This window comes from Ascidiella aspersa, chromosome 3 (genome assembly GCF_963924565.1).
Source record: "Ascidiella aspersa chromosome 3, kaAscAspe10.2, whole genome shotgun sequence".
NCBI lineage: Eukaryota > Metazoa > Chordata > Ascidiacea > Phlebobranchia > Ascidiidae > Ascidiella > Ascidiella aspersa.
The window spans coordinates 32463745-32476289 of record NC_139449.1 but is presented as its reverse complement, the minus strand read 5'-3'; the positions used below and the strand labels follow the sequence as shown (position 1 = coordinate 32476289).

Here is a 12545-nt window from a genome sequence, read left to right as displayed (position 1 = left end):
TGACTAATCGTATAGTAGTAGTCCACGTGATTAGATTAATTAAGCGGTTTTTAACAACATTGCTCCAAAATGAAAAATTGCCACAAGGCAATACGAAGAAACTTATTTGCTGTTTTTCTGTGAAAAAAATTGGGTCGGCCGCTAAAGTATAAGGGTTGCCGCGAAAAAAGTTTTTAGAAACACCGGCCTACAACGATGTAGCAGCACATGGTTCTGTTGCTTTCCTAGACATCTTCGAGTTGCAAGTTTTTGTTTGTGAACTATTTCTTTATTTCCACTGCCGTGCGATTTTCAATAAACCAATATCAGAGAACAAACAGTTTTCATCTGTATAAGTTCCAATCGATTAGGATAAATAAAATGACATTTCAGGTAGTAATTAAGTCTTAATATAACACAAGAAGATACCAGAATTAATCATTCACACAAATTTGGCAACTTGGCCACATGCGAGCAACACAGTAAGCAATTATTTTGGTATTATAGTTCTAACGACAAGATTTGAAATTTAATAATGTGTTTGCCAATCGCCCGCGAACCGTCCCCACATCAGCAGCATTTACTACCGCAGCACGTCGAACTCTTCACTCCGTTCTGGTCAATTATTTCAAACGGACTTTTCATGGTCACCTTGAAAGATCAAGACGTATGAAATGAAATCGCAACTGATAATAACGGGGCGATGATGTGTGTAGAAAACATTACAGAATATGTCAATCGTGTGCAATTAAAAGTATTTGTCTAATTCTAAATAGGGTAATCAGGTGGCACTATATAATGACATATATATTTTGACCTGATGAAGCACGGTTGTGCGAAAGTTTGTCTAGAATTCCATAGAATTTGTCTTTATGTAGTGGCACCAAATTACCCTAATGAAAGGTTGGTATCTGCAAAAAGCTTAAGAATCCTAGCAATACGTTCAGACCGCTAAGCAACATAAAAAAAGTGTTTCTCTATAAACAATATTTTAAATTTTTTTTTTTTTTACAATCTTGTAGTAACATTTAAAAAAAAACAGACATATGCCCCACGCAGGTAAATGACCGAAATCCGCAACTGACGATTGCAACGTAACAAGATGCCGATTCTTAAACAAACAATTCCTACGCCCTTTCTAAATATACCAAAAAATGCGCTACTTAAGAGATACGCAAAACACCTACCGGAGAAATCTGTTGGCAACATGGCACCTTTTCGAATGTGAAGCAGTTTTTAAATCGCGATGTACGAAGAATAGCCGCAGTTGAACCATCCACATTGACAGGTTTTCCAGTCTCAAATGTCAAGCTGTGATCGAACTAAAAAAATATTTATTTATTTTTCGAAACTTGGAAAAGCGATGCATGACAGGGAATTGACAACAGGTAATCATTCACAATTATTATATTTGCAGTCCAAAACGTTTAGTTTTTTAACTTGAATTACAATTGTTTAGCTTTTGAAAAACTCCTAATTCCCAAATTTATTTTCAAATGAGATAAAAGCCGAATATATTTCCAAACATGGTTAAAAGTAGGCCTTTGTATTGCCTAATTAAAACACTGTTAAGTTAGTAAATATTTTTTATGATTCGATCAAGTCTTGTCTGCTGAAGATAAAAATAAAGTAAAGATGTCGATGTTATACAGTTATACTGTTCCCTAATATTGTCAATGTTGAACTAATCTCGAAATATGATAGATACATTTTTAAAGAAAGTCTATTTGTACCTTAAAGGCATCTGCAAATCCAGCTGATGAGCCATTGTAGGTAACAGATGCTGATTCCTTTTTAACATCAGGTGGGAGCTTGAAAAGACGATAGAGAACCGACACGAATCGGGCATCACCTGATAATAAATTAATGACAACATGATTTATTTTAGACGTGGTTAAATATAATCTGTTTAGATTGCTTGGCCTTATTTTTCAGGGCTTCATATCAAGCACAAATATGTGACAGTCACACACAGAAAAACATTTTTATACTCAATAAAGTACACTTTTTGCTCCTTATTAGAAGAAATAATCGTTTGTTAAATCACTTAGATTTGGCCAAAAGTGAGTACTGAAACGAGCATAAAAGTTTATCCACGACCTAAAATGAGGCAGCCAGTCAAGAAATAACTGCTGCTAAGTGAGGATCAATTTATGTGCGTATAATGTCATTTGACTTTAGAACTATACATAAAAGGAAACATGAGTTTTAACTGTAACTTTGGCTATCGGTCAACTTAACTTTAAAGCATGCCTTTATCTGTATCATGTACACCAGTGATCCTCAACCTTTTATGGCTTAAGGCACCCCTCAAAAATAATTATAATGAATAGATTTTTGGCACCCTGACTGGAATTTACGTTAGGTATTTTACTGAAATGTCACTATAAATGGAACTGGAACAACACAATTAAATTTAACCATGCATGAAAAATATTTTTTGATATAATGGTCCCTAATCGTAGACAAATAGTTGTGTCGAAAAGCTCACCAATGGATAAAAAATCAGATTCTGAAAAATTCTCAAATACCTATCGGCACCTTTGACTCCTTTGAGCATTATAAATCACACCCTGGTTGAGAACCATTGATGTACAGTGTGTACACACAGACAGTAATTTTACTTGCCCACAACTTGCTTTAGTTCCGGCTTGTCGATTGTAATTGAAGTGCCTGTTAATATTCGTGGAACCTCGAAGCCAACATCTTTTGCAATCTGTCCTAGAACTTTCCAGTCCAGTGCTCCAGCCACACATTCTCCTGAAATTAGTTAAATAAAAAGAAAAGGGGTCAGTTTTACATGATTCTTTTAAGTTAAAATTATTAAGCATGTGTTTTAAGTTTAAGTGCTTCTTTTAGAAAATCATTAATGTTTATTAAAATAGGTATGTACTATTGAGTTCATCTGAATGGTAGCTGGAGGCTCTCTCTTACTTTTCTCTTTTACAAAAGAGTTTTTACAAATGAGTTTGCTATGGCTAATTTTGTATTGCTTATTAGGCAAAAATAAAAATAAAATATGTCTTGCAACAAAATTGGCAAATATACTATTAATTACAAAATAGTCCATGTCAGAAAAAATAATTGGTGGTAATCTCAGTCTTTACTGTTATATTCTTACTAATGTTAAGTATAGAATGAACTACTAGTGATGAAAATCAATTAGAAATAATTTCTTTTAAAAGAATAAACTAATGAAGAAAGTACTTCAACAGTTTAACTGAACATTGAACTGACCCCAAAGCTCTTTGTGGTTCCTGATATCTTCCGACAGTTCGCGGTCCGTATAAACATCGCTAAAATATAGCTCACCACCATCTTTCAGCACTTTAAAAGCCTCTTTTAGTGCCCGGGTCTTGTCTTTGCATAGGTTTATGACGCAATTAGACCTGAATAGGCATTGCATTTAAATTAAGACATCATTTATAACTGAAGCAGCTAGTCTTATAAGCTAAGTAACTTATAAAGCAGTGGTTCTCAAAGTATGGGTCGCGCAGGTTCAAAAAATGGGTCGCTCTATGGTGATTCAAACCTGCGCAAACAAACTTTCTTCATTTCATTTTTCAAGCATTTTTAATTTAATCATAACTTAGTTATTGCATGATAAGCTTTTCACATGGCCTGAAATCTGTAACCTGGATTATTGCATCATAAGTGGTTTTATGAACGTTTTGATGGCAGCCAACTACAGTAGCTGCTAAGAAAGCTTTCAGTCACCACAAGCCACGCTGATATTATAAAAGAAAAAATTCAATTTAACCAATCACACTAAAATAAATCAATCATTTGTTTGTAATCAATCATTGTTTCATAGAACTGTGTAGGCTACTATATCTGGTTGTCGTGCCTTTTTTATTTCATGCTTATTAGAAACATTTTTTGATGTTTGAGGCTTGGGTCGTGAGATGCTCATAAAACTCAGATTTAGGTCGCGCTCAAAAAAGTTTGAGAACCACTGTTATAAAGTGTGCCAATTTAATGTTGAATAAAAAATAGTCTAAAGTTATTAAAATCTGATAGTATGTTGTACGACAGAAAATTAACATTTTGACCAAAAAAAGTATAAAAAAACGCTCAAAAATGCAATTACACAATAATGTCGACTGAGTTTTCTTCCACCCCAGCTGCTGTCAGTTCTTCGATGTAACCTTTTACAAACTTTACATTAGGCTTTTCAAATCCAAATTTTTCTTTGTGATAGTCAATATACTTGTTGGCAACTTCTAACTGAAAAAAAAAATTTTTTTAAATGATTAAAATTATTTAAAAAAATGATTTTTTTAATAGAAAAGAAGAATCACACCAAAATTGGAATATTTGCCTCAAATATTTTACTGAGACTTTCTAAATGATAATTTAAATCTGTTTCATTTTTTAATTTCAAACCTAATTATTTTGAGATACGATTAAGACATTTTATCAGCCAACTTATTATATATAAAAACTTTATGTCCTATGTCAAAAACAAGTCCGTATATCTCACAATCCAATTACCAACTCCAATGATATCCAGGTTAACCTTTACTACAATACTAAAATGACTGGACCAAATAACATTTATATAGCACACTAATTGGAAAGATGTTTACACCTGTTCGTCGGTCATGTCAACTCCTGTGACGAAGCCTCGGGGCCCAACCAACTTAGAGAGGGCAAAGCAGTCCCGACCGCTTCCACTGCCCAAGTCGAGGATGTTCATGCCGTCCAAGCAGCCCGGTACCACAATACCACAACCGTAGTACTTTGCCGCCACCTCATCGTGTATCAACGTCAATGCCTCTCGGATGTGCGCAGGAATGGGTTGTGAAGGTGTCTTGCACGCTGGCGTGGTGAGATCATTCATAGACTGGAGCTTTTTGCCTAAAATTTCATTTAATTAACAGTTTCATATTGCCAAAAGTTGCTTTTTTTAAGTTGCCTTGTCACTTATAAGCATTGAGTATGATCAATATGATGCACATAGATATGTAACGCATATAATCAAATGTGACAATATATTAATATTAACTAATAAATGTTTTTCTTCAAATAATCTCAAATGAATCCAACTGCCTGTGAAACACCAACTGTAACACAATGTAAAATAAATATTCTACTCATGTTTATTAATATAATGTTAACTGAATTATGCCATGTGCGGTTCTCATAAATATCGCTGTGAAGGGTTAAGGTTTTTATACTTGACAATCAATAAATGAGAATAACCTCTTTAAATTTTGATAATCCATGTATTGAGCTGATTCTCCACTTTTAGCTACGAGATACAGCTAGACTTATGCTAACGCAAGATCAGAGGTAAAGGCTGATGTCTGTTGCTTCCGATTACAAATATATATAACCTACATAATATGTGTTAGTATTCAATCTCGATATTAGGGAAAATTAATTTGCAGGATCTAAACAGAATCCAGATTTAAACAAATTAAATTGCTCTTGCTGCATAGCATTGCTAGGTATTTAAACAAGGCACCTAAAAAGGTCCAAAAAACGGCATCAGGTCTTAAAATGTTGCTTTAACAGACTAAACTAGGGGCAATAATCGTTAAATGTACTGATACACCCAACAGAGTTATAGTTTAAGGTTAGTTGACAAGTGATTAAATTTAAACACATGTTGAATTTGGGTTAAAAAAATAATTTACGACTTTTTACGACTATGTTATAATGAACGTAGTATTTTAAGTTTTTAGTTAGTTATTAGATTGACTTTTCACATGCAAAGTTGATAACCAAAAGTTCTGTGCATTTTTAATTTGTCATTGTTTGGTAGTCTCACCATAATAATCTTTCACATCATCTTTTATATCACTTTCTTTTTTGCAACAAGACATTTTTATCGCAGCAATAATAAAGGTGTACAATCTGAACTCGCAACAACCAAAGAACTTACCATGCTATATTGCGCCCATTGCACATTTGCAGTTAATCAATAACTAACTGTTCAACTTTATTTACACAATTGGATTCTCAGCGAGACATTGTCGGTTGCTTAGTTGTTTGTTTAAGACCTCATGGACAACAGTGTGCTGTAATAAAAAACATTATCAACAGAACCTCCCTCTTTAACACCTCTTTTTAAAATACCTACTCTTGTTCAATTAATTTAGGTTTAAATTTTTGTGAATTCATATTAGTTTTGAAAAAATAGGTCATTAGCAATTTAAAAAATAAACAAACTTGCTATGACTTAATTTTGTGTTTTTGTTTTGCAATAATGATTGTTGTTGGCAAAACTGGCAAGTTGTAAACATTTACTGATGGTTCTGTCGACAGAAAATCCCCTAATATGAAAAATAACATTTTTTAAGTGACATATCGTAATCCAGTGCTTTCCAACCAGTTGGTCGCGACCTATTGGGTGGGGTATTTCAGAGGTATTTCAGGTGGGTCGCGAGTCGCGACACATTTCCAAATGTAACAGTTTTGTATTAGTAATTAGACCGGGAAATTATTGATTTATGATTATTCAGTAGATACACCTGTAGTAAAAATGCAGGTTTAATGTAACCGTTAATCTCATTTCAAATATGTTACATTTTAAATTATTGCTAAACACTTTGGTCATATCTCATGTGGATGGCACAATAAATATAAAGTTGCGCACCTTTTTATTTAACTTGCAGCAAATCACGAATCGTTTTTTGGCGCTCTTTCACTTATGTACGTGAAAAGTTATGCAAAAAACAAAACAAAATAATACCGCATACCACAACGCATATTGTTTGGGTTAGGGTGCGGGTTACCGTTTCGGTGAGGGTGGGTCAAGTTATTATTAACAATAAACATAATATTACTTGACCCACCCTCATCCAAACGCTAACCCGAACAATATGCGTTGTGGTATGCGGTATTATTTTGTTATGTTTTTTGCATAACTTTTCACGTACATAAGTGAAAGAGCGCCAATTTTTTAATTCTGTCGACAGAAAATCCCCTAATGCATGACAAATAACATTATTTTAAATAAAATGTCATAATCGCATTAAAAAACAACTCTATATAACGATTTACCGGGGATAGTTAGAGGTTCCATATAGTTAACCAAAATAGCAAATTGCAAATTAGACAACATATACAATTTAATCTGTCACAAAAGTGATTTTTCGTATGCAAAAATGTAATACAAGATAGGAAAGACAAGGCAGTGGATTTGTCTGCATGCAAGAATTTCGGTAAAATATTATAACTAAAACAACTTACTAACGTTCGCCAAAAGTCCCACATTCAACATTCGAATACCACGCTGATAGTCCGTACTTTCATTCGTATAGCAGAAAATTAGTTGCAGCACACCTTGAGGTTCTCGAACTCTTATTTACCAGCGTATTGGGTAAGGTAACCTAAACAAGCTTAGGATTTTGGGCTCCTTAGGACTTTTCAGAAGAACTGTAAAACTGAGACAATGGAGTTACTGTTCGTTTATTATAGCAAATTATTGGTTCGTGGTGGATTCTCCATCAGTCTACTTCGTGAAAAAGTTGGGTCGGGTAAACAGGATAGACGCAAGTCGACCGTTAATTACAGCGAGTTTCACAACGTTGTTTTTTGAGTTTCGTTTTCGCACAGCCTGTTTCATGCTATCCGTGATGTAAACCTTACACGAATACGTTCTAATATAGTAGGCCTACTGGGATTTCCTTTACAACTTCTGTCAGTCAGTTTTGTTAACAGTTTAGGGCAGGCAGTGTGTTTACTGTGCTGTAAACAGAGGATTTAGCCAGTAGGCCTATAAGGGCGAATTTCATCATGCTGATATCCATACTGGAAATACCACGCGGTTATAAGGCAGATTGTCGTTTTAAAGAATACGTTAAGTAGGCTATTAATTGTTTAAGATTGTAACATACATATTGATAGACGCTGTACGAAACAGAAATGTGGCGTCTATAAAGGTTTAGTCGCAGGCGAATAAGCCCGAACCATATAGTTAAGGTCTGGTTCAAGAAACATAAATACGAGAAAATCGTGGGACAGTTGCCATAATGTCGCGAGACAGTTTGAAAATGTGTGTGTCCATGACCTAAATGTGTTTTTGCAAGTCCACATAGAGTGAAGAGCGCCTAATGAACAAAGTCTCTTGGATCCGCTAACTGTGGCGTAAACAAGAGTTTTTATAAATGATATTACAATCGTTCTAAAGGCCGTGACGGTGGCAAAAAATTGACGTTTTGAAAAGATTTTAAGCAACATTTAAACCTTTTTATGTTAGGATTATTTCTTTAGAAGCACTCTTTGATATAAAATGATGGTTCAGCTTAACTTCGCGCTAGCAGTAATGCTTACGTCATTAGCGCTTCCAGCCTCATCTATCCAGCATTTGCAGTTAAACGACTTCCTGGTGTGCAAACCGATTGGGAGTTTGTTCGAAATGCAACAATCGAGTGTCGGGGGGAATTTGACCAACACCAGAGGCCCGGCTGGACCCCCGGGACGCCGCGGCCCACCGGGAACCATGGGGCCAACTGGACCCCCCGGCCCAACCGGCCCGGCTTCTTCGGTTGATTGGGAGGGAGTTGAACGTAGGATTGAAGCGAAGCTACAAGGTAGGCTGGTAACTGTATATAGTTGATGTGTTTGTCAACCTTTAACGAGACGAGCCAAATACTAAGCGCATAGCAGCCTACAACAGCGAAGCTTTTGGATTTCGTAAGTGGACAAAAGGTAAGTCACCATTCTTATAAGTGCGAATTTATTTATTATGTGTTACGTGCCATGTCTTCGTATTTGACTCACATTTCTATCAGATTTTGGAGCAATCTTGCTCAGAACCATTCTCAACAACTTTAACTACGTGAACTAATGCAGTCGGCGACCTAAGCGAATTAAACGGCTACAAATAAATTATATATTGATTTGTAAAACAGTCAGAAAAAACGTTTTATTTTTTCGAAGTATTCATAAGCCTGTTTTATGAGCTTTTTATTGCTTTCATTGCAACTGTGGAATAGCTAGAATTAAATTATTATTTTGTTCATTTAATAACGTAATCGACTTGGCTGCTAGAGCAGCGACGGATCCAGGGGGCACCTCACCATGTCCCCAAAAGTGTACTTTTGCCTATTTTAATTACGTCACGGCAAAAATTTTTATGCATCTAGTATATTTAAGCTGATTTTGGTAAAATCGGTTTAGCGTATATTTCATCACACTCTCAATAAACGTTTTTGGCATACATTTTTGTGTCAAACGTTGTCAACACGAATATTGCTAAACATAAAAAAGCATAATTATAGTTGTTCAACCGAAACTAGCAAGAGCTTCATAAAATTGTCGTTTTTAACTTTGCCAACCGGCAATATTTTAACCGTGATCATTATTAGGGCGGAATGCCGCGGGCAGTAAGAATTAACCCTGCGGACCGCATCTGGTCCGTTAACCGTGGCTTAGTTAACACCTGGTCTAAACCAAAGTGTCTTCGCAGCGCGACTGAAATGTCCGGGCGTTGTGTTCAACGGGTCTTGCTTCTGGCTGCCGCTTACTGTGGGCAAGTACAAGGCAGGAAAAGGAAGAGAGGACGCCCGGAGTCTGTGTCGCTTCTTCAACGCAACCCTGGTCGACTTGGAGAGCGAGGAAATGTACAACGTGCTTTACGCTTACATACATAAGGCCTGGAACTTTTACATCGACGATGCTGGCGACTACGTGGACATTTGGCTTGCTTCGATTCACGAGGTGCCATTTGAGCTACTGTAGCCTAAACAGAATCTTGCGTGTTTTAAACTTTTGCAGCGCCGTTGCCTCGCTTGTGAAGCTTGCAGACTTCTAAACAAGTCAATTTTAAACAGTTGAAGTCCAAGTAAGGTCGTTTATTTTAAACTAATATTAAGTCAAGCCCAGCCAAAGTAGTTGCACATTGCACAAGTCAAGTCAATGCATCACAAACCAAATTTTATACTTGAAATTCACCAAATACATTCTGTGAACAACTTCGCAAGACAAATCCCAAAAAATACCATAAAAGCAGAAACTGATTTACGGTACGTAAAACAAAACCATTGCTTTTAACATCAGAGATGGTGCACCCCCAGTAAGCTTAAACTTAAAAAAAACTAATAAGAGGAGCGGTAACATTGCCAATACCCTTTATATCCTTTATTGAGTTGTTATAATTTGGACTTTTATTATTTGTTATAATTTGAAAATTTAGACGTGTTTTCAACAGAACGGCGTTGTTAGAAGTTCAACTGGTGGTCCTTTGTACTCCCGCTGGTATAGCGGTCAACCTTCAACAGGCGAGGCTGTCGGTTGGATCGTAGGCGTAAAACCGGCAACAGCTTCTATACACACCGGAATGTGGACCACCTACCCTTCTCAAACTCGTACTATGCCATTTTGCCGCTCGATGGGCTCGTTCTAAAATTGTATCTGGAGGTTTCCGACGAAAATACGTCCTAAATTCATTTGTCGAAAACCTTAAATGCTCGTCTTGAATAAGGAATTTAGAGTATGTTACATATAAATATAATTGTTATATCAAGTTGTGCACCTTTTTCTTTAATTTACAGCAAATCGCGAAAACGTTTTTTCAATAAATAAGTTTTCCTCAAAAAGGCGATGCAATCGGATTAGATCAGTGATTCTCAACCTTTTATGGCACACGGCACCCCTCAAAAATAATAAATAAATTTGCGGCACCCCTACTAGAGTTTTCGTTGGGTATTTTACTAAAATTTTACTGTAAATGGAACTAGAAAACACAATCAACTTAAAACGTAGGAAAATGTCGTTTGGTATAATGGTCTCAATCGTACAGAAATAGTTGTATCAAGAAGCTTTACCAATTGAGCAAAAATCAGATTATTAAAATACCTATCGGCACTCTTGAGCATCAGTAATGGCACATTTGGGCGCACGGCACCCCGGTTAAGAACCACTTGGTTAGATCGTGGCCACAAAGCCTTCAAGGACATCGTTACGCACAAGAATGCGCACCACCCGCCCTGAACCGCAAAGGGCCTTTGCCGTTCGCAACACGGTGTGCTTTATGAATTGTCGGGAAACTACAAACATTTTTTTTTAAAGGCGTTTACTACCGATGGTACTGTACAGTGTCGTTTATTTATTATATTCGTAACACGTAACCTGCAGCTCTGCGTACCTCGTTGTTTTGTATGTAATATCATATCTACACCAGTGCTCTGCAACCCTTTTGCACTTCACTTGAACCTTTTTTACTCTAAAAGAGGTAAAATAATTTGGCGGCACACCTACAAAATATATGTCAATCGATAAGAGTTCAACAAATAATCAATTAACTAGGGCAACGAAAAGCGGAGCATTTCATTTTTTAATCAAATAAAAAATTGACGTTTTACACTTCCTTCTTGGTCTTGTATATTTCAACAGGTGAGACATGACCACCGTGCTATCTGACTCCACTAAATCGAAACTAAAACAAGCTGCCATTGTTATTTAAAGGGAATACTGTCAGGTCGCTTATAAATTTATTGTATATTCACATAATTTAGCATATTTCGCTTTCAATAAAAGAGCTTACAGCGCAGTAAAAACACGTGCAGTAGAAAGGAGACGACTAACGCTGCAGTAAAAGCGAATGTTTTGAGGATTAAAACTGGCCAGTTAACGAGCAGGATGCAGGGAAAGGAAATATACCAGAACGACTTAAACAGGCATTTAGCACACGCACAACGAACACAGTAGGCTACTGTAAATAACAACTACAGACGCTGGTTCGCTACAGTCTTATGGTCTTCGTAAAATATTTTAAAGCGGTCAAGTCCTGAAAAAAAATTGTACTCCCTTATGATAGCGGATTACAGGACTTTTAACGATTTAATAGAATTCAGAAAATGAAACCTGACATCACTGCATTAATTGTACTAGTTTTGCCTAATTTGTTTTTTTGAACAGCGGCCAAATTGACTGCGAAATATTTTACAATGACATTTCATGGGTTTTACAGAAATGAATAATCTCGCTTTCCGCTTTGGTAAAAAGTTTGGACACCAAAAGTTTGGACGTTGTTTAGTTTAGACGAGCTATAATCACTTGGTAGTTTAGTTTGTAAAAAAAAACTTTTTTAATTTGATTTCCTGCGATAGAACGTAACATATCTTAAAATATTAAGGTTGTTAAAGTTACGCATTATTGCATACGGTCAAAATGCCCGCCTTGATGTACATTTTTGTGTTAATTCTATTATTAAAATGTAACGTCGCGGCACACCGGCTGCGGAACACTAGATACTGGACCACACTATATTGGCCTAAGCTATACCGATAGGTTGTGAAGTGTGTGCGCCTACAATATAAAAAATTAATATAAGATCCATTATATATATTTTGCATTTATTGAAATTCTGAGCAATCGACTAAAAGTTCTAAACCAGAGTTATGCACATTCCAAACTTATATATATAACTATACGTATATATAGATAGAAGGTTAAAATACATACAATACGCCACACAGACGAAGAACAATATCAAAATTAAAATAAATATAACATTAAACTAGCATATAACACAACGTTTGAGAAGCCCAAAAAAATAACTTCAGGGAGGAACTGGGGGGTTTTACGGAAACGGTCTTAGGCAAGTATAGACA

At 35.9% G+C, this 12545-nt stretch overlaps 2 protein-coding genes across 2 annotated transcripts; one reads left to right on the top strand and one right to left on the bottom strand.

Moving 5' to 3' along the window:
- Positions 1–419: 419 nt before the first annotated feature.
- On the bottom strand, positions 420–5810 carry LOC146162534 (arsenite methyltransferase-like). Its single transcript, XM_083385812.1, has 8 exons — positions 5756–5810; positions 4571–4839; positions 4070–4206; positions 3217–3368; positions 2608–2739; positions 1713–1831; positions 1167–1301; positions 420–630 (listed from the first exon to the last, which is right to left on the bottom strand). Exons 1-8 carry the CDS (start codon positions 5808–5810, stop codon positions 550–552), a joined length of 1080 nt encoding a protein of 359 aa, XP_083241938.1. The 3' UTR covers positions 420–549.
- Positions 5811–8221: 2411 nt separating this feature from the next.
- LOC146162533 (uncharacterized) lies at positions 8222–9672 on the top strand. The gene is made up of 2 exons (XM_083385223.1): positions 8222–8522; positions 9401–9672. Exons 1-2 carry the CDS (start codon positions 8222–8224, stop codon positions 9670–9672), a joined length of 573 nt encoding a protein of 190 aa, XP_083241349.1.
- The last annotated feature ends 2873 nt before the right edge of the window (positions 9673–12545 follow it).

Excerpts from the sequence above, each read along its gene's own strand:
- LOC146162534 (XM_083385812.1), bottom strand. The coding sequence starts at position 5,810 with ATGTCTTGTTGCAAAAAAGAAAGTGATATAAAAGATGATGTGAAAGAT. Across the intron at positions 4,207-4,570 it reads TTGACATGACCGACGAACAG|TTAGAAGTTGCCAACAAGTA; the intron begins GTGTAAACATCT and ends TTTTTTTTTCAG. Across the intron at positions 1,832-2,607 it reads GGAACTAAAGCAAGTTGTGG|GTGATGCCCGATTCGTGTCG; the intron begins GCAAGTAAAATT and ends ATTTATTATCAG.
- LOC146162533 (XM_083385223.1), top strand. The coding sequence starts at position 8,222 with ATGATGGTTCAGCTTAACTTCGCGCTAGCAGTAATGCTTACGTCATTA. Across the intron at positions 8,523-9,400 it reads GATTGAAGCGAAGCTACAAG|CGCGACTGAAATGTCCGGGC; the intron begins GTAGGCTGGTAA and ends GTGTCTTCGCAG.